The sequence below is a fragment of the Chiloscyllium punctatum genome, chromosome 1, assembly GCF_047496795.1.
Source record: "Chiloscyllium punctatum isolate Juve2018m chromosome 1, sChiPun1.3, whole genome shotgun sequence".
Lineage (NCBI taxonomy): Eukaryota > Metazoa > Chordata > Chondrichthyes > Orectolobiformes > Hemiscylliidae > Chiloscyllium > Chiloscyllium punctatum.
In genome coordinates, this window is record NC_092739.1 from 34,336,207 (window position 1) to 34,362,037 (window position 25,831).

At 40.6% G+C, this 25,831-nt stretch overlaps 1 protein-coding gene across 2 annotated transcripts in view; it reads left to right on the forward strand.

Annotated features, from left to right (window-relative positions):
* Positions 1 to 201: 201 nt before the first annotated feature.
* The window catches only part of pde5ab (phosphodiesterase 5A, cGMP-specific, b), a 115,312-nt gene continuing 89,682 nt past the window's right edge, over positions 202 to 25,831 (forward strand). For both annotated transcript variants that reach the window (XM_072589658.1, XM_072589753.1), the window contains exon 1: positions 202 to 576. In XM_072589658.1, coding sequence (XP_072445759.1) covers positions 479 to 576 — 98 coding nt within the window. In that variant the 5' untranslated portion in view covers positions 202 to 478. The remainder of the gene's footprint in view (positions 577 to 25,831) is intronic.

Sequence of the window (25,831 nt, forward strand, 5' to 3'; positions counted from 1 at the left end):
AGGGGAGGGAGATAGGGAGAGAGACACACAGTCAGGTTGGGGGAGGTGGGGTGCGGGCGAGAGACTCTGGGGAGACAGAGAGAGAGAGAGAGAGAGAGAGCAACAGTCCGGGGGGGGGGGGATGTTGGGAGAGGGAGTGTAGTCTGGGGAGACAGAGTAACAATTCTTGGCGGCGCCGGGGGGATTGGGGAGCGAGAGAGTGACAGACCGGATAGAGAGGGAGAGACAGCCGGGGAAAGAGAAAGTGGGAGCTGAAGAAAGAAAAAGAGAGAGCCCGAGAGAGAGAGAGAGTGGCAGCCCAGGAGGGAGACAGAGGGTGACAATCGAGAGAGTGACAGCAGCTGGGGGAGAGAGAGTGAAAGAGAAACAGAGACAGGAAGAGAATCTGGAGAGTGTGACACACAGAGAGCCCGGCGGGGCTGGTGCTGAGAGTGGGAGTGTGGAGACAGCGGGGTCGAAGGCACAGGGAGCCGGGACTATGGCGATTTCCAGCCTCAGCGACTATGAACGCACCGAGGCTTGGCTGGATGATCATTTCGACTTCGCGCATTCATACTTTGTCCGGAAGGCGACCAGGTAAGAAGAGTTAATCCAGCATTTGTTTTAATAAATCATGCAGAACCGCTCGCTTTGTTTCCTGTCAGGAAAGATATGGGGGGGGGGGTTTTAATTTTAGTTAATTGCAGTTTGCAATTCATTGAAATACAATTCATTTTAAGTTTATGTTGAGATATGGTAGGCAACTTGCCGCGGTTAATGATACAACGGCAACTTTATTATATTTAAAAGCTAGCTGGGATGGTGAAAATTTGTTGATTCTTGTTTGATGTAGTTATTATGAACATCGCCTACTCATATTAGTGTTATTTTAGAAGAACACAATATTTTCTTATGGTATCATGTTAGAATATTACATTCAGTATCTGGGAATCATCTTTTTCAATACGCTTTTCCCCTGACATTTAAGACCAAATATATTTCACTACAGCAATAAGTAATGACACACCGCAGTTGATAGAGTATTACATTTTGCGGTAGGGACAACATATACCAGATTATCAAATGAGTAATAGACAAATGGTTCCTGATATGAAATTCGCGATGAAAGTGTGGTGTTTTATGGTCTGGCACAACATGACAAGTGAGTAACTGTGATGAGAGGCTTGGTCACAATCATAAATGTTTTGTTAATTAACATCATTTCTAAGTATCATCATGCAGAAAGGTGCCAAAAAGCAATCATTGTTCTGACAATTTAACACTAAAAACTAACATGTATAGTCTGGTCACTCCATTTCTCAATGGTTGTCTTCTAAAATATAGTTTAGCCCCTGTATCATTGTAAGTACAGTACTATAAGGGGCTGTCCTGTTTTACTTTGTAAAGATGCTCTGTGATTTTTCAGTTAGCTCAATTCAAAACAAAATTCTTTTGCAACAAATGTAATCAATCAATATATAATTCCATCTTTAATATAAATGCCAAATATTATAATCACTATCTTTTTTGATGTAATTATTAAACTGGTGAAGAAAATCATATTACTTTGACACTAATAATACATATTCATTGGGTTTGTATCACAGTTAAATGAATTAAACATTCAGCAATGCTGAGACTGTATATAGTATTTGCTAAATACTAATTGGTCTTTGACATTTTGTTACAGAACATACTTCTTAAAAGGTAAATTCTTTTTGGTTAAATGAAATGTCAGACTAAACACAGATTCTTATTAACAATAAGAGTTCAAAGAGATGTTTTGAAGATGTTTTTCTAATTATTGTAGGCCTATTATTATCAAGAGATAAAAATAACCAAACAGTGCTTCTATTAACAAAACAACAAACACTTCCAGAAATCAATCAACATTTTCAAGTTTTTCTTTGCGTTTTTTGTGTGCATCTTCAGTTCTCACTTATTTGAAATATTCTGTTAATCAAATAATAGTTTCAAAAGGGTGAAACAGCCAACAAGATTAGAAGAAGTAGCAGAAATTCATACCCTTCTGTGAGCATCTGTCTGACCAGATTGGCTGATGAGGCAATTAAAAGAATCTGTCTTCTGTAATACAACATTGTGTTTCAGAACTTCTCAAATAAAACTGCTAACCTGATATTTCTTCCTGTTGATGGTCTATTGAATGTCATGATGTAGGGGAATTATTGAGCCTGACTTAATACAGATTCTGAAGCTGCATAGATAAATTGATATATTGTGACTGATACAGTCTAACTTCTAATGTTGGCCTCAGTAACTTATCCAAACCAGTAGTAATCAAGAGTAATTTGCATTATGAAAAAGGGATTTAAATTGACAAAAAATGAGAAATACATAAATACAAAGTGCAGACTTTGTTGAGTAACCAAACAATGTGTCTTGGAAAAAGATTATGGGCTTGATTTTCTCATGGTTTATGTCTTACAAAATGCCCACTAACGCAGATTCATAGACATTCACAACACAGAAGCAGGCCATATGACCCATCATGTCTGCAACAGTCAACAAAAATCAGACTGTGGTAATCTCTTTTACTTGTTCTAGGAGCATAGCCCTGAATGCTGTGAAAATGCACATAAAAATCTAAATACTGTCAAGAGTTTTGACTCAGCTATCTTGCAGAGAGTGAGTCCCAGATGCCTATTGCCATATAAATGATACGGTAATCCACAACTCACGCTTTCGCATTCTTCATCTTACCTTAAATCTGTACCCTTTGGTTATCGACCTTTATACTAATGGAAAAAGTGCCTTCCTACCCACCCTATCTATGTCCCTCATAATCTGAAACACCTCTATCCTGCTCCCTCTCAACCCTGAGAAAACAACCACAACCTATCCAATCTCTTCAAATATCTCCAACACGACACCCCAGGCAGCATCCTGGTAAATGTTCTCTCTCTGCACTTTCAATTGTGCAAATATTCTATATACTTTCATAATAACCTTATCAACCTTCCCTGCTGGTTTCAAGGATTGTATACCAAGATCCCTTTGATCTTCAGCAATTTCCTGGCTCCAACCACACACAGTGTAACCCTTTCCTTTATAATTCCTCCCTAAATTACCTCTCATTTTTCTGGGTTGAATTCCATTTTCCATCTGTCCAACAGACCTCGCTTACCTCCTCACTATTTACCATCTTGTCAATTTGTCTGCTTTGAACTTCTTGGTAGCATCTTCTACATTTATGGTTGACAACAGACTTCCTTGATCCGTCATCCTCTGTTTCAGCCAATTTTGCATCCAATGTGCTATTTTGTCTTGGATCCCATGGGCTCTTATTTTCTGCCATGAGGGACTTTATCAAAAAAATCACTAATGTCTGTGTCGACCACATCAAATGCATTAGCTTCATCAACACATTGGTCCCCTCATCAAAAACCTCGATTAGTTTTGTCAAACCTGACTTCCTACTAAAACAAAATGCATGCTGACTCTCCTGACTAATCCATGTCTCTCCAAGTACAGGTATAGTCTATCCTCTGAATTATTTCTCATAACTTAATTGCCACTGAGATAACACTGATTTCCTTGGAACTTCCTGCTCTATCCCTAGCTCCCTTTTTTAAATAATGGGATAATTTTTATAGTCCTCCAGTCCTTTGACACCTCACCTATGGCCAGAGGAAATCTGAAAATTGCTGCCAGGACTCTAGATTTAATCTTATCTCTTATCTCCCTCAACAGCCAGGAATGCATCTCATTCGCATCTGCAGGTTTATCTACATTTAAGGCTGTTAAATCCTATAGTACCTCCTCTGTCTTTCTCCCTCTTTCTCTCTGTATGTTAATTTCTTTTGTTTTTTTTGACAGACCTTCATCCAGAAGCCTCTTCCTGTCTTTTTCTTTGCCATTGTGAAAACCAATTCAAAGTATTCATAGAGACCTGTGTCCACATGTTCTGGCTCCATACACAGATTACCCTGATGGTCCCTAATGGGTCTTACTCTTTTTTCTAGTTATTTTCTTGCTGTATATATATCCAAAAAAAACCTTTGGATACCCCTGTGTGACAACTGTAACACTTTATCATGCATTTTCTGAACTTTCCTAATTCCCTCTTGTAAGATCATCACTTTTCATATTCCTCTAGGAACTCTGCTGAAATGAGCTCTCACTATCTGCCATTAGTTTCTCTTTTTTTCCTTAGTGCTAACTTTTTTGACCCTTGATACCCAGGAATCTCTGGTCTTAGTCTCACCTGTTGTCTGCACAGGAACATATTTGCTATGTACTCGTACCATTTCCTCCTTGAATGTTGCCAACTGTTCCAACACAGTTTTATTTGCGAGCACCTGCTTCCAGTTCATTTGGGCCAAATGGTATCTTATCTTGATGTGAAGGTACCGGTGTTGGACTGGGGTGGGAAAAGTTAAAAATCACACGACACCAGTTATAGTCCAACAGGTTTATTTGGAAGTACCAGCTTTTGGAACGCTGCTCCTTCATCAGGTAACTAGTGGAGCAGAAAACATAGGACACAGAATTTATAGTCAAAGATCAAAGTGTCCTACAACTGATGCAATGTACTGCATTGAACAAATCTAGATTGTTGTTAAGTCTTAATTTCTTAGAATGGGTTGCAGGTTTCAATTCAGGAGAGGTTGAGTAGGTTAGGTTTATACTCTTTGGAGTTGAAAAGAATGAGAGGAGACCATATTGGCAAAAAAAAAATTCTTAGGAAGCTTGACAGGGTAGATGCACAGAGATTGTTTCATCTTGTGGAAGAGGTTAGGACCAAAGGAATAATCCCAGAATCAGGGATCACCTGTTTAAGCCAGAGATAAGGAGAACCTTTTTATCTCTCAGAGGGCAGTCGATACCAGGTCATTAAATTATATTCAAGGCTGAAATAGATAGATACTTAATCAGAAAGGGGATGTAAGATTGTGGGAAAGGCAGGAATGTGGAATTGAGGATTATCAGATCAGTCATGATCTCATTGAATGGCAGAGTGGACTGGATGGGCGGAATGACTTATTCTGGTCCTGCATTTTATGCTCTTGTATTTCCGTAATTAAGATCCCCTACTATTGCTACCTTATTATTCTTACACTTTTCTGAAATTGATTACATATTTGATCCTCTATCTCTCTCTAACCAATGAGTGATGTCTATGACACTCAGCAACAAGTTTGCCTGGTTTGTGTTTTTCTTCTACCTACATCGCCTAATTTGAAGATCTTTCTAGAACTTCCTTAACCTAAGGGGTTGGCCACGTCCTGAACCTTTCAGGCCTGTGAGTGCACAATGGGAGTCCCAGTTTCCACTCAGGCTCCAAAACCTTTGCAATTTTTGGGTTTCCAAAACTGTCAATTTTACACAAAAGCTGTGTGTGGGAGAAAATACAGTTTTCCTGTGGTCCTCACAGTGGGTCACCAAACTCAGAAGAGGTGTGCATGTATTTTGACCTGGACACCTTCCCAATCCACCCTGTATTCCTGATGAAGGGCTTTTGCCCGAAACATCGATTTTCCTGCTCCTCGGATGCTGCCTGAACTGCTGTGCTTTTCCAGCACCACTCTAATCTAGACTCTGGTTTCCAGTATCAGCAGTCATTGTTTTTACCCAATCGACAGAAATGCCAGATGAAGTATAAGGAGCCAGGAATGCAGAAAAAGAAATAAGTTTAGCATCTCGCACCTTAATTCTCACCTCTGTTGAGGGACAAACATCACAAATTCTGTCATGTTTTTAAAATTGTGGAGGAATGAATAAATTAGCAGCATGAACATGAAACCAGAGATACCAGAACACAATCCAACCTAGAGAAGCAGGTAATTGATCTTTACTTGAGTTTTGCCAATGATTTAAGTTATTCCAACTTAAACCACCCAAAGGGAAACAGACAAATTCAGTGCTAGATTAGAAGGAAGAATCTGTAGTTAAGAGGCGAAGCTAGTTCCAATGAAAGCATAACTTTGGTCATTAAAGATTCTTCCTCAGTTAGTTAGCTTCAACATTTCATGAAGGTGAACAAGAAGACAAACTTAGGCAAAGTTGTAACATCTCTATTGGAGATTGGTTAGCTCATTTGGTTGATTTGTGATGCAATATGGGCTCAATTCCTGAACTGGTTGAGGTTATCACAAAGGACTGTCCTTCTCTATCTCCTCCCTTCCTTCAGGCATCGTGATGCTCAGGTTAAACCACTGCCAGTTATCTCTCTCTAATGAGAGAGTAGCCCGGTGGTGTAGCAAGATTATTGTAAATTTTCCATTTTTAACATCTCAATGCCAAAATTCATGTCATCTGAATTAGTCATTGAAGAGGGCACAGGTCATTCAGTTTCACTGTGCATGAAAAGAAAGACCTTTTAAACCACAGAACTATGTTGTAATTTAAGTTTATTTGGTTAATTAGAACCAATTTGACTATCACAAAAGATAATGTTTTCTGCTATCTAATTTTGGCACTAAATCATAATGCCTAAAACTGAAGTTTTATCACCAGATAGAATAAAGGAAAGAATTGCTTGGATTGGTAAATTGTTTTTGTCTGTTTTGCAAAAGACAACACTGAAGGTAGCAGCAAATTCAAGCTACTTTTCTCCTGGATAAGCATACAGATTTGTCATCTCTCTTGAGGCAATCCTCTGAGCCATAACAGTCCAGCAGTTAGGTCAGCAATTTGAGATGAAAGCATAAGTTAATGACCCTGACAGGTATGATACATAAAAGGTTCCAGTGCTACCAACGGCAAATCTGCAAACTTCCTTGTATGAAGATTAGAATCTCAGTCCTGCTTTGCATAATAATATGCTGTTCCAGAGTTTTCAATTTACAGCCTCATCAGGTTCCTGTAGACTTTTCATAATGAGCACAATATGAGGCTAAACTTGCTTCACCTCCATTGCAAAATATCAGTTGCCAAGTGCGTTACCAAACCTGACAATACTTTGCATGTGTTGTTTGTCGTATGTATCTCCACTGGTGTTGAATACTTTGTAAGTTGCAACTGATCTTTGCAATGTATTTATCTTGGAGATTTATTCTTACTTTCAGCCAGAGTTGCTGTTAATATTCCTCTGTCCAATGCTGAAGTTTCCCCCTCAAAACATTTCACCATGTTCAACAGGCATGACCCACCATTTAAAAACTCCCTTTGCTTAGCTGAAAACCTAAGGAGTTCAGTCACTTTATCCTTGATTTGGAGTATAATGCTTTCTTGACAGCAGATATTGGGCTAACTTGTCTGCAATTCCCTGGTAGCCCAAAGTAACCATTATTAAAAAGCGAGTGGCATGTTTAATTTTTCAATCTAAAGTAACAGTTCCTGAATGAAGATAACTTTGCAAGATTATAATTAGGACATCTACACTGTTCTCACCTATGCTTTTTTATTTTGTGCTTTTTCTTTTAGATTTGAGTTGCATTCTATCTCTTTGGGCATCTACAGCTATTTAGGAAAGTAACTGTTTTTGAATGTCTTCCACTGATTCCCATTTAAATCTAGAATTTTAGTAGTTGTATCAGATTTCCTCTTTACAAACATTACATTGAACTTTATCATATTACGATCTCTATTACAGAACTGTTATCTAAGTAAAGTTATAGACTCGTCGAGATGTCCAGCACGGAAAGAGACCCTTTGGTCCAACTTGTCCATGCTGACCAGATATCCCAAATAAATCTGGTGCCATTTGCCAGCATTTGGCCCACATCCCTCTAAACCCTTCCTATTCATATACCCATCCAGATGCCTTTTAAAAGTTGTAATTGTACCAGCCTCCGCCACTTCCTCTGGAAGCTCATTCCATACACGTACCACCCTCTGCGTGAAAAAGTTGCCCCTTAGGTCTCTTTTATCTTTCCTCTCTCACCTTAAACCTATGCCCTCTAGTTTTGGATTCTCCCACCCCAGGGAGAATCTATTTACCCTATCCATGCTCCTCATGATTTTATAAACCTCTATAACATCACCCTCAGCCTCCGACACTCCAGGAAAATAGCCTCAGCCTATTCACCTCCTCCCTATAGCTCAAATACTCAAACTCTGGTAATGTCCTTGTAAATGTTTTTTGAACCCTTTCAAGTTTCACAACATTCTTCCTGTAGTTCTGTCTAATAATCCATTACTAAATATAATATGATATGCCTCCTTAATGGCTCTTGGACATACTTTGTAAAAAATTATTCTGATCCCACTCATGAAATTCATTACCTTTCTGACAAGGGAAATCTGCTGAGCCCAATCTACATGAAAGTTAAAATTCACTATGAAAACTTGCATCTTTCTTTGTACTATTATAACAAATCATTGGATAAAGGATATTTACAAATATTGGATAGACGCTTTTATTTTTCATAGGTTGTATTTTCTGTTCACAATTTTAAAGTGGCTGTTGAATCTTATTGTGTTTTGCATTAAAATGTGGAGACATTGATAAACTTTATGAGGCTTCAATGATTTCGTGGACTGCTGCAAATACCACAGCCCATAAAATCCGTCAACACTGATCATAAAAAACGTTGACTGAAGTAATTTTAAAGAAGAACTTCCTTAAAAGACAAAGAATAACCAAGGTTATTGAGGGATTAATTTTGAAACCAAATTAGATCATTTTACAGAAGAGGACATCTTTTATGAGGTGATTGCACATGGTTATGTAAATAATAAAGTCATGCCAGTTAAAATTTTGGACTTGATTAAAAATGTCACGGCGTTAGCATTTTCTGATCCAGTAAAACAGAATCTATATTTAAAAAGCTTTCATTTTGGGGTGTGCTTCAGTGTGAGCTCAATCTAGCAGTAACTCAAAGTCAGAAATCACATGATATCAGGTTATAGTCTAACAGGTTTATTTGAAAACGCAAGCTTTCGGAACATAGCCCCTTTGTCAGGTGTAGTGAGAGGGGAAGAACACAAACACAGAGTTAATGGGCAGAGAGATCAAGTGCCTATTAATTCTGTGTCTGTGTTCTTCCCCTCTCACTTCACCTGACAAAGGGGCTATGTTCCGAAAGCTTGTGATTTCAAATAAACCTGTTGGACTATAACTTGGGTGTCGTGTAATTTCTGATTTTGTCCACCCCAGTCCAACATCGGCACCTCCAAACCATAGCAGTAACCCAGATTCAGTGATTGGAATTTGAGAATGGCAGACAATGGTGTGTCTAACTGCCAGACTGGAAAGGAATGAATACTGGAGATCACAGCAGATCACGCAGCATCCATGGAGAGAGCAAGCTAACGTTTCCAGTCTAGAATACTCTTCATCAGAGCTGAAATGAAGTGTGGAGGCGGCAGCATTTATGCTGTTGTTTGGGGGGGAGGTATGGTGGAGGTGAGGTGGTGGTGGAGTGCTGGAGAATAAACTATGTTGATAGTTCAGATTAAGTGATTGGAATTTGAGAATGGCAAACAATGGTGAGTCTAACTGCCAGACTGGAAAGGAAGACAGTCCCGTTGGAGTGGGTGGAGGGGGAGAGAGGGTACAGAGAATGTAACAAGCAAAGCTGAAAGAAAGGCAAGGAATGGAAATTAGTTCACACTTTGAAGACTTTGAACTCAATATTAAGTTCAGAATGTTGTAAAGTGTTATATTTTCATGCTGTCATGAGTGATGGGAAGGGGCAAGGGTAGAAGCAGGGATGATCCAAGTTACCTTTGTGAAGTACACAGGAACACCCATCCTTCATGGCCTGTAGGCTACATGGAACTGTGAATGGGGAGGTAATGATGTCGTAGTATTGCCACTGGACTAATAATTCAGCAACCTGTATTATATTCTGGGGGCTCAGCAGATGGTGGAATTTGAATTCAGAATGGCCAGTTATAACGTTTTAACAATGGTCCCATCTGGTTTACTAACCTGCCTTAGAGAGGGAAATCTCCCATCCTTCCCTAGTCTGGACTCCAAAACCACAGCAATGTGGTTGACTCTTAACTGCTCTCTGAAAGGTCCTAGCAAGCCACTCTGTTGTATCAATATTTGAAAGGAATGAAACTGGTGGCCCCTGAATAACGAGCAATTGTTGCCGGAGCAGTCAGTGCAGTGAACTTCCTCTGAGTGAATTTTTAAAAAGTTCAAAAGCAGCAACTGGGTTTACTAATAACTCCTGAGCTGTGTATTTAAAGGGGCCTACCGCCTGAAACATTCAGACAATTTGGACATTAAGCAGTAGGATGATTCAAAATGACCATATCTTACAGGCAACAGCAATGCTGCTGACCCCACTTTAGACCTTTACCACTTTAATCCTGTAAAGCACAATAGATTAAAATTGGTCTCAGAGGCAGAGATATGGCATTCATAAAAGTTAACACTCTTCATGCACCATATCAGTTTAGAAAAGGGAGTGGAAGGCAGGGTAGATTAGTTCCAACTCTATACCTTTTAGTACATGTGGTAATGTTTCACTTGAAGCCTCCGCCTCTTCCAAAAGCCCGGACTTAGAATGAATTTTCCTGCCCTCTATTCCCCATTCACTCGTATTGCTTGTCTAGCCTCCCCTTAAGTGAATCTATACTATTCACTTCAAGCATGCCCTGTGGTCGTGATTTCCATGTTCTCAACACTGTTTGAGCAAAGAGTTTCTTCTGAATTCCCCATTGGATTTCTTAGTACTATTTTAGATTGCTATCCTCCTGTTGTGTTCTTCTCCACACATGGATTCCATTTCTAATCTTCTCCAGTTCTGAAGAAAGGTCATTGACCTGAAATATTATCTCAGTGCCTCTCTCCATGTTGCTGCTAGATTTGCTGAGTATATTCAGCATTTATATGATAGCATTGAGAGTCAACTACTAAAGCAAATTCCCAGGAAAAAAACATTTTACAAAAATAGAACTTGACTTAGTGTGAATTGCTGATCCTAATGTTATCCATATTTGGTGTAAACATCTGGGATGTTATGGAATTGTGAACCCTCTGACTCAGTACGAGCAGCTCTGTGCCTTAATATATTAAGTCTTTATAACTATCAAAGGGAGAAATTTCCCCATTTATCAATTGTGTCAGTTTTAAGAATTAAATCATATTTATGTAAAAAATGGCTTTGGGATTTACACCAATTCTATATTTATGAATTAATCGGGTAGAATCTTATAGAGACAGGAATGAGGGGTCTATGCCAAGATTTGTGATGGAATTGCATGAGCCATCCACTGAGGCCTATTTTAGTATCGTGAGCAACTCGCTGCATCTTTTGTGCACCTGCCAGGTGTTGAGGCAAGTTTCTTGTTAAGCAGCCAATTGCCAATTATGGGAGATTATTGCCTGTTCAATGCCTTCAGTAACTGCACATCTCACCTCATTAATGTACTGCTTTTTATCTTACCAACCACTCGGAACAAACTAGACGTCGAGAATTCTCGACATGGAAATCACAGAAGTGACTTGGTGATTTCGGTGGAAGAGCATGATCCATGCAGAGCAGCTACATGCACTCCTCATGCACAGACATTGGAATCCAGGATTTGCCAACACCCCATGATCCTTAAGACTCCTCTCTGGTCAACTTGCATAGTGCTTAAGCTGTACAGACCTGCATTGCAGAGTGCACCAGCAACTTACATTGAAATGCTGCTGCAAAGACAGTTTGTGCATGGATGAGCAATCATAGAGTAGATCAGGTTACCCTACATGGCTGCTCACTTGCTCACTTAATGCTCGCTCACTTAGCGTATTCCAGTATGCTCATAGCATCCGTGCCTTGCCTTGCTGTGGATGTTAATGCACTGTTGCTTCAGCTAGAGCCAAACACAATCAGTACTGCTGTATTGAGGTGTTGTTTTTAGATTAGACTAGTTTACTTATAGTGTGGACATACAGTCAGGTTGCTTGACTTACCAACTTAATGTAAAATTCTACATATCATTCTTGGAGTTATAGATTCAGAGAGATGTACAACATGGAAACGAGACCCTTTAGTCCAATTCGTCCATGTCAAACACATATCCCAATTCAATCTAGCCCCACCTGCCAGCACCCGATCCATATCCCTCCAAACCATTCCTGTTCATTTAGCCATCCAGATATCTTTTAAATGTTGCAATTGTAGCAGCCTCCACTACTTCCTCTGGCAGCTCATTCCATATATATATATATATATATATACACACCACCCTCTGCTTGTAAAAGCTGCCTCTTAAGTCTCTTTCCCCTCTCATCCTAAACCTATGCCGTCTAGTTCTGCACTCCCCCACCCCAGGAAAAAGACTTTGTCCATTTATCCTATCCATGCCCTTCATGATGTTGTAAACCTCTATAAGATCACTACCTCAGCCTCCGATGCTGCAGGGAAAACAGCCCCACCCTATCTTTTCTGAACCTTTTCAAGTTTCATAACATCTTCCGATAGGAAGGAGACCAGAATTGTGTGCAATATTCCAAAAGTGGCTTAACCAATGTCCTGTAAAGCCACAACATGACCTCCCAACTCCTGTACTCAATACTCTGATCAATAAAGGAAAGCATACCAAACGCCTTATCCTATAAAGGTTCTTTCCAAAAAGATAGTAAAAGATTTCTCTTTTACGAAAACCTAAAATAGCCCATTATCTGAATCTCAACCAGTGGCTCAAGAGAGCCATCTCATATACTTTGCAGGAATCAGCCTTCCACAGCATTAGTGCTAAGTAGCTTTACCCAATCTACATCTAGATTGAAGTCCCTTATCATTATTGTATTACCCTTGATACATGCACCTATAAACACCTGATCAAACCCTACACTAACACTACTGTTTGCTGGCCCATATACAACTCCTATCAATGATTTCTGCCTGTTGCTGTTTCTTAACTCCACCCAACCTGGTTCTATGTTTCAATCTTCTGATCTAAGGTCCTCTTTCATAAATATATTAATCTCATTCTTCAATAACAGTGTTACCCACTCCCTTTTCCTTTTCATTTATCCTTCATTCATGTTGAATCCCAGCCTTGGCACCCTGCAGCCATGTCTCCATAATGGCTATAATAAAAGTATGTTCTGTGTATGATGTAATAGCATTGATGGAAATTGAGTTCAACTACAGTATTTAACAATGCACGTTTTTGTCTGAATACTCACCAGTTAACTTAATCATTGTAACTGCACCGTACAATAATATGTTATGGGATATCGATAGGTTACCACCCTTTATTATACCAGTAGTATTGGACATATATGCACAAAATCCTGAGGGCACCAAAGAGTTTTCAAGACTGCAAAGGTGGAAGAAAATGGCTTTGGGATTTACACCAATTCTAATCCAATAATAATGATAATTGTGTGAGTTTTAGACTCACTGTTTTGTGCACCTTTCCCTGGACCTATCATTTCAGTCAAGAAACAAGATTATTATTCATTCAAGATAATATCATTATTCAAAGTTTGTGAGAAGATTTGTAGCTCGGGTGCTCGTTGTTGTGGTTCTGTTTGCCGAGCTGGGAATTTGTGTTGCAAACGTTTCGTCCCCTGTCTAGGTGACATCCTCAGTGCTTGGGAGCCTCCTGTGAAGGGCTTCTGTGATCTTTCCTCCGGCATGGAAAGAACAATACTGGCCAAGGGACTCAACTACAACCACAGGGACGCCAAGACAGCAGATTTCCTAGCAGCACCAGAATGCACACTCAGGAACAATGGAGTGACAGAAGAGACACAACAAACAGTGAGACAAAGTATCGTACCGCTGATAACAAGGAAAAGACAAACACATAACCTCAACACCAAGGAGAGAGAAGCACTAAAATCACTAAGAAACGATAAGAACATAATCATACTACCAGCAGACAAAGGCAGAATGACGGTCATCCTGGACAAAGCAGACTACATCCAAAAAGCACAAGAACTACTTGCAGATACCAACACCTACCAAAAGATGGAGTTTGACCCCACCCCACAGCTCACCAATAGGATAAACAACACACTGAGGAATCTACAAAAAAACGGACAGATAACCTGGTCTGACCTACAAAGAATAAAAACTGAAAGCAACAACATCCCCAGATTCTATGGACTACCCAAAGTGCACAAACCAGACATCCCACTCAGTCCCATAGTATCACTACCAGGGACACCATCACACAAACTGGCTAAAGAACTACAGCAGAAACTGAAACACCTGATCAGCGGATCCAGACACTCTATACAATCGACACAGGAATTCTTGGACATCATCAGAAATATACACATAGACAAGGAAGAAACCATGGTCTCATTCGATGTAACGGCACTGTTCAGACAACAGGACGTTGAACCTATCAACAAAGACAGCATACTTAAACTACTGGACCTATGCCTCACAACACACTTCACATTCGACAACCAGATATACGAATAAATCAACGGAACACCCATGGGCTCACCGATCTCTGGACTCATAGCAGAAGCAGTAATGCAAAGGTTAGAACAAACAGTCTTACCGCAAATTCAACCCAAACTCTGGGTCAGATATATGGATGACACCTTTGTAATCATTAAAAACACAGAAATAGAGAACACACACCGGATCATCAACGCCACACTCACAGGAATCCGATTCACGAGAGAGGAAGAAAAGGACAACCAACTCCCATTCCTAAACGTAATTGTACAGAGAACACTGAACGGAGAATTCACCACAAAGGTATACAGGAAAGCCACACACACAGACCAAGTCCTGAACTGTGAAAGCAACCACCCCAACACACACAAAAGAAGTTGCATCAAGACACTATTCAAAAGGGCCACAACACACTGCAGTACACCAGAACTGCAAAAAGAGGAAGAGGAACACCTATACAAGGTATTTGCCAAAAACGGATACCCTCGCAGTTTCATCAACAGATGCCTAAGGGAAAGACAACGGAACGAGGACATGCCGCAACCCAAAGGACTAGCCACACTACCATACATCAGGAGCATTTCCGAACTGACAGCCAGACTACTGCGACCACTAGGACTCATAACAGCACACAAACCAACAGCCACTCTCAGACAACAACTCACCAGAACAAAGGACCCGATACCCAGCATGAGCAAAACCAATGTAGTGTACAAAATCCCATGCAAGGATTGCACAAAACACTACATAGGACAAACAGGAAGACAGCTAACGATCCGCATCCATGAACACCAACTAGCCACGAAACGACACGAGCAGCTATCCTTAGTAGCCACACACGCAGATGACAAGCAACATGAATTCGACTGGGACAACACTACCATTATAGGGCAGGCCAAACAGAGAACAGCCAGGGAATTCCTAGAGGCATGGCACTCATCCACAGATTCTATCAATAAGCACATCGACCTGGACCCAATATACCGGCCACTGTAGCAGACAGCTGGAACTGACAACCGGAAGCGGCAGAGACAGGCCACTAAAAATGCCGGAGGAAACAGCACAGAAGCGCTTCACAGGAGGCTCCCAAGCACTGAGGATGTCACCTAGACAGGGGACGAAACGTTTGCCACACAAATTCCCAGCTCGGTGAACAGGACCACAATAATATCATTATATGAATATATTTAGGATAAAATTAATTTGAAACAACTGGCAATTTGAAGCAGAAAAATATGACTGGAAAAGACTCATGAGGCATTCACAAGGTAAATTATATGACCATAGTTCACAGATCATATCTTTGCACTGTATGTGTCAACAAATGACTGAAGGACTTGATAATCAACAGTGTCAGGAATAATACATATCCAACTTTTTAATGTTTATATTATTACCTTTCACATATTTCCTTTCAATTTTATCTGCAGTACGTTTCTCTTTATGTAATATATTTAATGTTAGAAATCAGTTGCAAATTAATCTAGGGCAAGCCAACAGGAGGACACCACTACGATTATAAATTCAATATAATGAATGGTGTGGCATATTGTATTGACAGTCACTGTCAGTGTTAGCAGAACCCAAATCAGTTCACGAACATTGTAGTATGTTTATTTGTAATATAACAAAAGCTTTGCATTTTTTCAAGGAGAGGCGTTGGTGTAATGGTGTTACCTCGACTGTTAATCAGGTAATGTTCTGGGGATCATGGTTCAAATCCTGCCAAAGTAGATGGTGGAAATTGAATTGAATTCTTAAGAAAAAGATCTGGAATTATAAATCTAATGATGACCATTGTCCATTGTTGAGAAAGAAATCCCATCTGGTTCACGAATGCCCTTCAGGCGAAAAAACTTCGCATCTTTATCCGATCTAGTCTACATGTTACTCCAGGCCTGCAGCAATGTGATTGATTCTTAACTACTCCTTGGTACTAAATGCTGGCCTCGCCAGCCAAGCCAAATCCCATGAATGAACAAAAAATAGTCAGATCACACTTAATTCTACTCCAATTTATTGTGGGTAAACTTCTTTCACCATTTTCAATCTCCCACTGGTTCTCCCCAGATTTCCCACTATTCTTCTCCCTATTCTCTATTTCTACCTATCTCCAATAAATAAGTCTATTTTATTTCAAAATTCAATTATACTAAAATCTTACAATGAGGAAAATGGCCATCTATCTGCTTGTGGCTTCTCATCAAGTCTATTTGTCTCATGGGTGTTATAAATTAGAATTTCTGTCTCATAGGTACAAGCCAATAATATTGACTATTGCCTATTAACAATAATTGATGGGGATAATTAATTGGATACAAAATTCATCTTTATTATCAAAATATCTTGAATGAAGAAAGCACACCATTTCTTTCTCACCTTGTTCTCTTACCCTCTGACCACAGTCTCTGTACATACTCTGCCTCCCTTAGTTTAAAACTTAAACTAAAAACTATGTAACAGTAAAGAAAAGCTATAAACAAAGTAACATAATTCTTTCACTCTGTTTATCCCTCTTTCTTTCATAAGCTCCTTCAAAATATCTAAATTCATCCATGTAATGCTTTAGAAATTGACCCTCCTGTTTAAAAGAAGGCTTCTGGCAATAAAATACTAAGAACTGAAGAAAGCCCACCCATTGTAATAGTTATTTGAGGAGTCAATGCATTCTGCTAAATTACATTCATTGTGCCTATCTGTACTGGCCAATTTAAATTCAGTTCATTCAGTCCCTTATGGTTTGTCACATGGATGATCTCAACCAATTCAGGTGAAACAAGGTTAGCGGCTGGGCGATATTGGACTTAGCATGAAGGTAATAGGGAGAGGAAGACAGGAAGGTGAAGGGAAGCAAACTTAAAAAGAGAGGTGAGGAGAAGGGAAGAGGAAGAGAATGGAGAGAGCAGGGAAAGAAGTACTAGGTATAGGGGGAAGGCAGTGAAAAAGAAACAGGCAGTGAGTGGGATTCAAGAGTATAGAAGAGGGAGGGGTTGCTAGGAAAGGAGTAAAATAATCAAGGTATAGAACAGTCAGATATCAGAGGAAAAGGAGCACAATTGGGAGGCTTATGGTAGAATTGGAAATTTAACGATAAACAGTCCAGCAAGAGAGAGGAAAAAAGCAGGAAAATTAAATTAATTTGCAAACAATTCTTCTGGCAAATCTGACCATCACTAATTGATATTCTCTTTCCCCCTCTGCCCCAATCCATGATTCCATCAGGAAAGGTATGATGCTGTTCTGAGATTCCGACAATTATATTGAGTGGACATTCCTGTAAGTCTACTTCTGGTGTGAATACCCAACCCTGAGATGATGATGACCCTGGCTATCATGGGTCATCCTGGGGATCAGAGTATCAAATAAAAAATTGTCCTACACTTCTTCTCCAAATTACTGCCTATTTTCAATTAATTACTGCCTGGACTAATGATCGAAAGCTGCCAAAAACTACCAATGAAACTTTCTGTTCAACAGTCTTGTACCATTGACTCCCCAATAAATGCATACTTTTTAAAATACTGGTCCCTGATTATCAAATCAAGGATTATCCTGATACTGGGGAGTCCAGAAAGAAGGGTCACAGTCTAAGGAAATGAGGTAAGGCATTTAGGACTAAGATGCAGAGAATTTTCCTCACCCAGTGAAAGGTGGTCCTGAGGAATTCTGTTCCATAGAAAGCGGTTCAGCCCAAAACATTGAAGGAGTTTGGCATAGATCCAAGGGCTACAGAGATCAAAGCAGAACAGGATACCGAGTTGGATAATCAGCCACAATCACATTGAATGGTAGAGCAGGCACTAAGGGCTGAATTGCCTGCTCCTATTTTCCATCCTCCTGTTGAGTGCAATCCTCAGCTATGAAGACAGACCGGAACTATTAATGTCCTGACTAGTTACCTCTCAGTTAGTTGTTGAAGCTCTCACTGTAGATTTCCTTTCTTATTATCACATTTCTTCTTTTACTAAAACATGTTGACTTCCATTTCTGATCCATTCCAACCTTCCCATAATGTTCTGCCTGTCAGCTGCCTCTTGGCCTTGCAGTCCTGTCTTCCTCATCCATTGCCAAGTGTTTCTGACCTGTCTACTTTCACTTATCTTGGTTGTCTTCTCTGCAATAGAGATTACAATTCCTTTAATACCACATTTTTGTGAAGAGCCCAAACTATAGTGTAAGACAGCTGTTAGACTGATTCCATACTACAGAGAATAGCATTAACTGAAAGAAAGTACACCAGAAGAAATTTAAATTGGTAATCTGTAATGGGCTCTAAACTGTTCAGAACTCTGCAGCTTAAGGCCCAGGAGATAATGCATAGACTTCATTTACAGAGGCCTCATAAATAGCGGGATGGCTGGTTGGTAGGAGTAGGCTTTTGGGTATTGAGAGATGACTGCTGATGGAATCAATTTAAAGCCACTTTGGGGTTTTAAAAGGACCTCAGAACAAGAGAGTGAAAGGGAAGCCCGACGTAGGGGATGCCAAAGGCTCCGCAACAAAACTCCCAGTGAAAACACAATATCTTTTCTGGGGTCAGCTCTTCTTCATATTAAGCCAACTCAGTGGCAAAACCAACTCAGCATAGGGCTCCAGTGCATGGTTTATTTCATAAGAGCCTGAGCTGCATGTTTTAGAGGAGATTCCTTTGGTTTATCATAGATGCCTCTCTTAGTTGCTCAGATGAACAAGTTTGGATCATAATCTGCAGCAAGGTAGAGGGATCAGTGCAGACATATCCAGAGTGCCAAGTGTTAAAATTAATCCTTTAGCATTTGATTTTTTTAATTCTTTCGGATTCAGACCCAACATGATGTATATTTCCCAACACTTTATTTCAGATTTGATTTATGTAGATTTTGATAATTTCCCTTTCTTGTCCTATTTTTAGTTTCAGTGATAGTCCCTAACTTCTATTCTTTTATGCACATTACTCTGGCAGATCAAACACTGAATTGATTTTTAGCTATTTTCTCACCACTCATCTCTATCTTCTTAACCATGGATCTCACAACCTGAAAGTTGACTTTACAGACATAAATAACACAACATATGGCAGCAGTTCCTCAGCATTGTTCTGGACCCCAAAACATAGATTTACATAATATTTGGTATGATTACGTGTATATTTATACAATACAATATAGAGCTGGACTATATTATACAGTACTGTGCACTGGTGTAAAGCAACAATATCACCCCAGCCCTGATGGCTTACATTTTTTCAGTGTATATTGAGCGCATATTTCATTCAGTAATTGAATTCCTGGTTCTGAGTGTTGCAGATTGAATATTTTAGTTGATGAAAATCATAAATATGGAGCTTTGTATTCTCTGTTCTGAATCCCTCAAACCTTATAATGTGACACTAAACGTTATACATCATGCAGACATTCTTGCCCCAGGCAGTTAAATCATGCATTCTGCACATTTCACACTGTTTGTCTCGATTTTATCAGCATGCAGGGCCTTTAGCATCAGTCTGTGTAAAAATCATAACAACTTGGTACATATTGTTGGACCTAACAAAATAGAAGTTACCTATTAAAACAGTTGTTGCCAGTCATCTGGAGTAGTGTCCTCCTACTGTTAGGGTTCTTGGGGCATAGTGATAGTGTCCCTACCTCTAGGTCCAGGAGGGAGACAGTGAGGTCTGCGGCTGCTGGAAATCAGAGTTGAGAGTGTGTTCCTGGAAAAGCACAGCAGGTCGGGCAGCAGCATCCGAAGAGCAGGAAAATCGACATTTTGGGTCAGATTCCTGATGAAGAGCTGTAGCCCGAAACGTCGATTCCCGTGCTCCTCAGATGGTGCCTGACCTGCTGTGCTTTTCCAGCAACACATTCTCAATGCTCGATCCAGGAGGCCTGTATTCAAGTCCAACATGTTAAAGGGGTATGTAATTAACATCTCTGAACAGGCTGATTAACAATACCAGCTTATTATTGTTGTTCTCTCATCCGATAAACTTTCTGATCTTGTGTATCTTTACTTCTTTATAAGTTCACTCTTAACAATTTTCTTGTGGACCTATAGGTACACAAACATATCATGTTTGTGCCAAATGTTGAATTGTTTCTATTGTTTTATTGTTGTACTTTGCATTGTGTATACAGTAATACACCACAGTGTAAAAGACAAACTTTGTGTTCAAGGTGACCCTATTTTTCTTGTACCTAAAGTTATAGAATCTGAATGTCAGTTTGCTCGCTGAGCTGGAAGGTTTGTTTTCAGATGTTTCATCATCATGTACTTGGTAACATCATCAATGAGCCTCTGGGTGAAGCACTGATAATATGGCCAGCTTTCTATTTATGTGTTTAGGTTTCCTTGAGTTGGTGATGTCATTTCCTGTGGTGACATCATTTCCTGTTCTTTCTCTCAGTGGGTAGTAAATGGGATCCAAGTCAATGTGTTTGTTGATGGAGTTCTGGTTGGAATGCCATGCTTCTAGGAATTTTTGTGTGTGTCTCTGTTTGGCTTGCCCTCGGATGGATGTGTTGTCTCAGTCAAAGTGGTGTCCTTCCCCATCTGCATGTAAGGATTCGAGTGAAAGTAGGTCACGTCTTTTTGTGGCTAGTTGATGTTGATGCATCCTGATGGTAAGTTTTCTGCCTGTTTGTCTAATGTAGTGTTTGTCACAGTTCTTGAAAGGTATTTTGTAAATGACATTAGTTTTGTTTGTTGACTGTACAAGGTCTTTCAAGTTCATTAGCTGCTGTTTTAGTGTGTTTGTGGGTTTGTGGCCTACCATGATGCCTATATGATGTATTCAAAAAGAACAGGTACCCAATGAACACAGTCTGCTGATTTTGCAGCAACAAACCCCAACAAGCAGACAAAACATGTCCAGAAACCCTAGTCACTCTCCCCTAAATCAAAGCCATCTCAAAAATGACTGCCAAACTACTCAGACCTCTTGGCATCATGGTTGCCTGCAAACCACAGGAAATTACATCACCAGCCCAAGGAACCCTAAACACAAATAGAAAGCAGGCCATACTACCAGTGCTTCATCCGGAGGCTCACTGATGATGTTACCTAGTATGGTGATAAAACGTCTGAAAACAAACCTTACAGCTCAGCAAGCAAACCTACATCCAGAACGTCAACCTGAGCTGCAAAGCTTCTCAACACTAGCTAGTTATCGAATCTCAACAGTGCAGAAATAGGCCATTCGACTCATCAAGTCCGCACTGATCCTCTAGTCAACATTACACTCCGATTCACCCCACTACCATATAAACCTGTATTTCCCATGGCTAACACCCTCTTACCTAATCCATGGACCACTCTGTCAATTTAGTATTGCCAATCCACCTAACACACAAATCTTTGGATTGTGGGAGGAAATCGGAGAACCCAGAGGAAACCCACACAGACACAGGGAGAACATGCAAACTCCACAGAGACAGTAGAATTGACCTACCATGCTGCCCCAGTTGTAAGTTTTGCATGTACGTGGTATATAAGTCAATGCCCACCACCAGCTCTTTTCATCCACATCACATTAATCTTGCATTAGCAGTCAGCAACTACTCTTCATTCAATAAATCTGTGTTTTACTAAACTTATAAAGGCACACAATAGATTGAGCAGGCGATACACTCTGTGTTGTGAAGACGTGTTGGAGGGAAGACATGCTGTAAAAGAGCAGTCCACATATGGCAAGCAATAAGGAGAAATGATTCTTTCAACAAATGAAATATGAAGCTGGTTCCAAGTTAAAAGTGATCACATTGGATAGCTCATTAAATAACTGTGCTGCAGTGAGGCAATACAGTGTTAATGAAAAACTGTTCAGTGATTAGAAGAAGGAAGAATCTGCCATGAAAAGGATATCCAAGATCAGGTCCACCTGAGAATGGGGATCACCACTGGCCTGATCTGGAGAAGATTATTTCAGAATCAAAACCTTACAAAAGTAACTCAGAATGGATTTAATTAATTCTTTGTATTGGATACAAAGAAAATCAATCTGATGATTCATAGAATCCCTACAGTGTAGAAACAGGCCCTTCGGTCCAAGAAGTCCACATTGACCCTCCGAAGAGATACCCACTCAGACCATTCCCCTACATTTACCCCTGACTAACGCACCTAACCTACACATCCCTGAACACGATGGGCAATTTAGGATGGTTAGTTCATCTAACCAGAGGAAACTGGAGCACCTGGGGAAAGCCACACAGACATGGGGAGAACGTGCAAACTCCTCACAGGCAATCAGCTGAGGGTAGAATCAAACCTGGGTTCCTGACATTGAGAGGCATCAGTGCTAACCATTCAGCCAACATGCCGCCTGTACTTTTCAAAATACTTTCATCATAGTTACAGTGTCTTTATTTTAATAAATCAGTTCATTTTAATAAATCATGCCACATTTATTCAATATGAAATGCATTACTTTTTCCAGTTTAAAAATGATGACTTTTCACGCCTACACCAACAGATGCACATTGTATCATCAGTGTATAACTCAAACTATGTTTTGGAACAGTCTTTTAAAGGCTTCAGTGGTTGACATATCCCAATATCTTTAGTATTCAAACATAGCTATAACATGATGCTGCAAAGTAACCAAATAGGCTCTTTAGTTTTGATTCAGTTACTTCTCACAGATGTTTCTTGACAAGAGGTACATACATCATGCAGGAATTTATATGTAGCCAGTTTTCCCTGATTTCTGAATGCATAGCAAGATGAACAACTGGAGAGAAAGCAGGAAAAGAATGATTGAGGTTTGGGAGTGGGGATGTGAGGTGGGATGGGAAAGGGTCAGGTAAAGATCTAACAGCCAGACGGAGAAATTTCCATGCAGTGGTGATGCAACACATTCTTATAAGGAGTTCTTCAGAGGACAGAACGTAGTGCTGAAAGATTGACCTCCAGTGGTGAGTAGGGGGAGTACATGGAAACAGTTACCCAAAACTGGGAATTGTAGGTGGAACAAAGGCTGCAAAACTTTTCCATATGGAGTGAAATGAAGATACGAAAAGATTTCGAAACAAGGTTGGAAATATGAAAGTTCATTTGTTCAGACAAAGAGAAGCAATGAGCTTAGCAATTTAGGGGTCATTGCAATGACAGATCTCATATGGCGGTGAGGTCACTGAATTAAGGGTTAGCCAAAGTTGTGAAAGGTGGAAAAGATGAGCAAAAACTGCTTTAGAAATTGAGGATGATAGCAATGTGGTTTAGGGTTGGATACAGGGCTGAACAGGCAACGTCTTCGAGATTATCTCAGTGATCATTGGAATATGGCATTTAAAGTAGCTCTTCGCATATTTAAACATTTTATAGAGTAGTTGGCATTTAATCCACCCTGTTATGGTGGAGACATGGTACCTGGAGGGTGGAAGGGCTGATGTAGGATATGAACATACACAGTGAGAGCAGAGGTCGGCCGTTTAGCAGTGGTGTGCACCATCTAGAAGGTGCACTGTAGAAACCCGCCATGTCACCTTCGGCAGCACCTTCCAAACCTACGGCCACTTCCATCTAGAAAGACAAGGGCCACAGATATACAGGAACATCACCACCTGCAAATGCCCCTCCAAACCACCCAGCATCCTGACTTCAAAATGTATTGCTTTAGAGTCGCTGAGTCAGAATCCTGGAATGCCCTCCCTAACAGCATTGTGGGTCTATCTGGATGAAACACACTGTTGCTTTTCAAGAAAGCAGCTCACTGCTAAAAAAAGAGAGGAGACCAAAAGTACTCTCAGTATTTGAGACATAGTTTCACAGATGCTCTGTTTCACTGTCCCATAACATCTTTACTTTTATCAATACCTGTCAAAATAAAAGATACCATTCCATTTGCCTTCCCGGTTATGTGCTGTACCTGCACACTAACACTTGTGTCTGATGCACCAGAACATCCAGGTCACTTTTTACCTTGGAATTCTGCAGTTGTTCTCTCTATAAATCATACTCTGCTTGTTTAATTCTTCCTGTCAAGGTAAAAAAAACTTCACATTTTGCCATTTCACACTCCATCTGCCAGATTTTCTGCCCATTTACATAACCTACAACTTTGATTTGTGTCCTTGCGGTGTCATCTTCACAGTACATATTCTACCTATCTTTGTGTTATTGTAAATTTAGCTTTCATGCTTTTGATCCCTTCATCCTTATCATTGACATAAATTGTAAAATGTTGAGGGCCCCTGTAGGGCTCCTATCATGACAGGGTAAAAACAATGACTGCAGATGCTGAAAACCAAATACTGGATTAGTGGTGCTGGAAGAGCACAGCAGTTCAGGCAGCATCCAACGAGCAGCGAAATCGACGTTTCGGACAAAAGCCCTTCATCAGGGATAAAGGCAGTGAGCCTGAAGCATGGAGAGATAAGCTAGAGGAGGGTGGGGGTGGGGAGAGAGTAGCATAGAGTACAATGGGTGAGTGGGGGAGGAGATGAAGGTGATAGGTCAAGGAGGAGAGGGTGGAGTGAATAGGTGGAAAAGAAGATAGGCAGGTCGGACAAGTCAAGGAGACAGTAACTGAGCTGGAAGTTTGAAACTAGGATGAGGTGGGGGAAGGGGAAATGAGGAAGCTGTTGAAGTCCACATTGATGCCCTGGGGTTGAAGTGTTCCGAGGCGGAAGATGAGGTGTTCTTCCTCCAGGTGAGGGAGCGGCGGTGAAGGAGGCCCAGGACCTCCATGTCCTCGGCAGAGTGGGAGGGGGAGTTGAAATGTTGGGCCACGGGGCGGTTTGGTTGATTGGTGCTGGTGTCTTGGAGATGTTCCCTAAAGCACTCTGCTAGGAGGTGCCCAGTCTCCCCAATGTAGAGGAGACCACATCGGGAGCAACGGATACAATAAATGATATTAGTGGATGTGCAGGTGAAACTTTGATGGATGTGGAAGGCTCCTTTTGGGCCTTGGATAGAGGTGAGGGAAGAGGTGTGGGCACAGGTTTTACAGCCCCTGCGGTGGCAGGGGAAAGTGCCAGAATGGGAGGGTGGGTCGTAGGGGGGTGTGGACCTGACCAGGTAGTCACGGAGGGAACAGTCTTTGCGGAAGGCGGAAAGGGGTGGGGAGGGAAATATATCCCTGGTGTTGGGGTCTTTTTGGAGGTGGCGGAAATGTCGGTGGATGATTTGGTTGATGTGAAGGTTTGTAGGGTGGAAGGTGAGCACCAGAGGCGTTCTGTCCTTGTTACGGTTGGAGGGGTGGGGTCTGAGGGTGGAGGTGCGGGATGTGGACGAGATGCGTTGGAGGGCATCTTTAACCACGTGGGAAGGGAAATTGCGGTCTCTAAAGAAGGAGGCCATCTGGTGACAGCTTGTCAGTCTGGAAAAGAGCAATTTATACATACTCTATGCTTATCCAGGCTAGTATGTCACCTTTACAGCATGAGCTATTTTGCACAATAGTCTTTTATGTGGAACCTTATCAAATGATGAGGCCTCTGGCAGCAGGATATCAATTAATTTTAGTAATGAATTAGGCTGCTTTGCCTTGGATGGTGACAAGATTCTTGATTGTATTTGGAACTGCACCATCCAGGAAAATGGAAAACATTTCATTGCACTCATGCCTCAATTCTGGTTGATAATGGACAGGGTATGGGAGG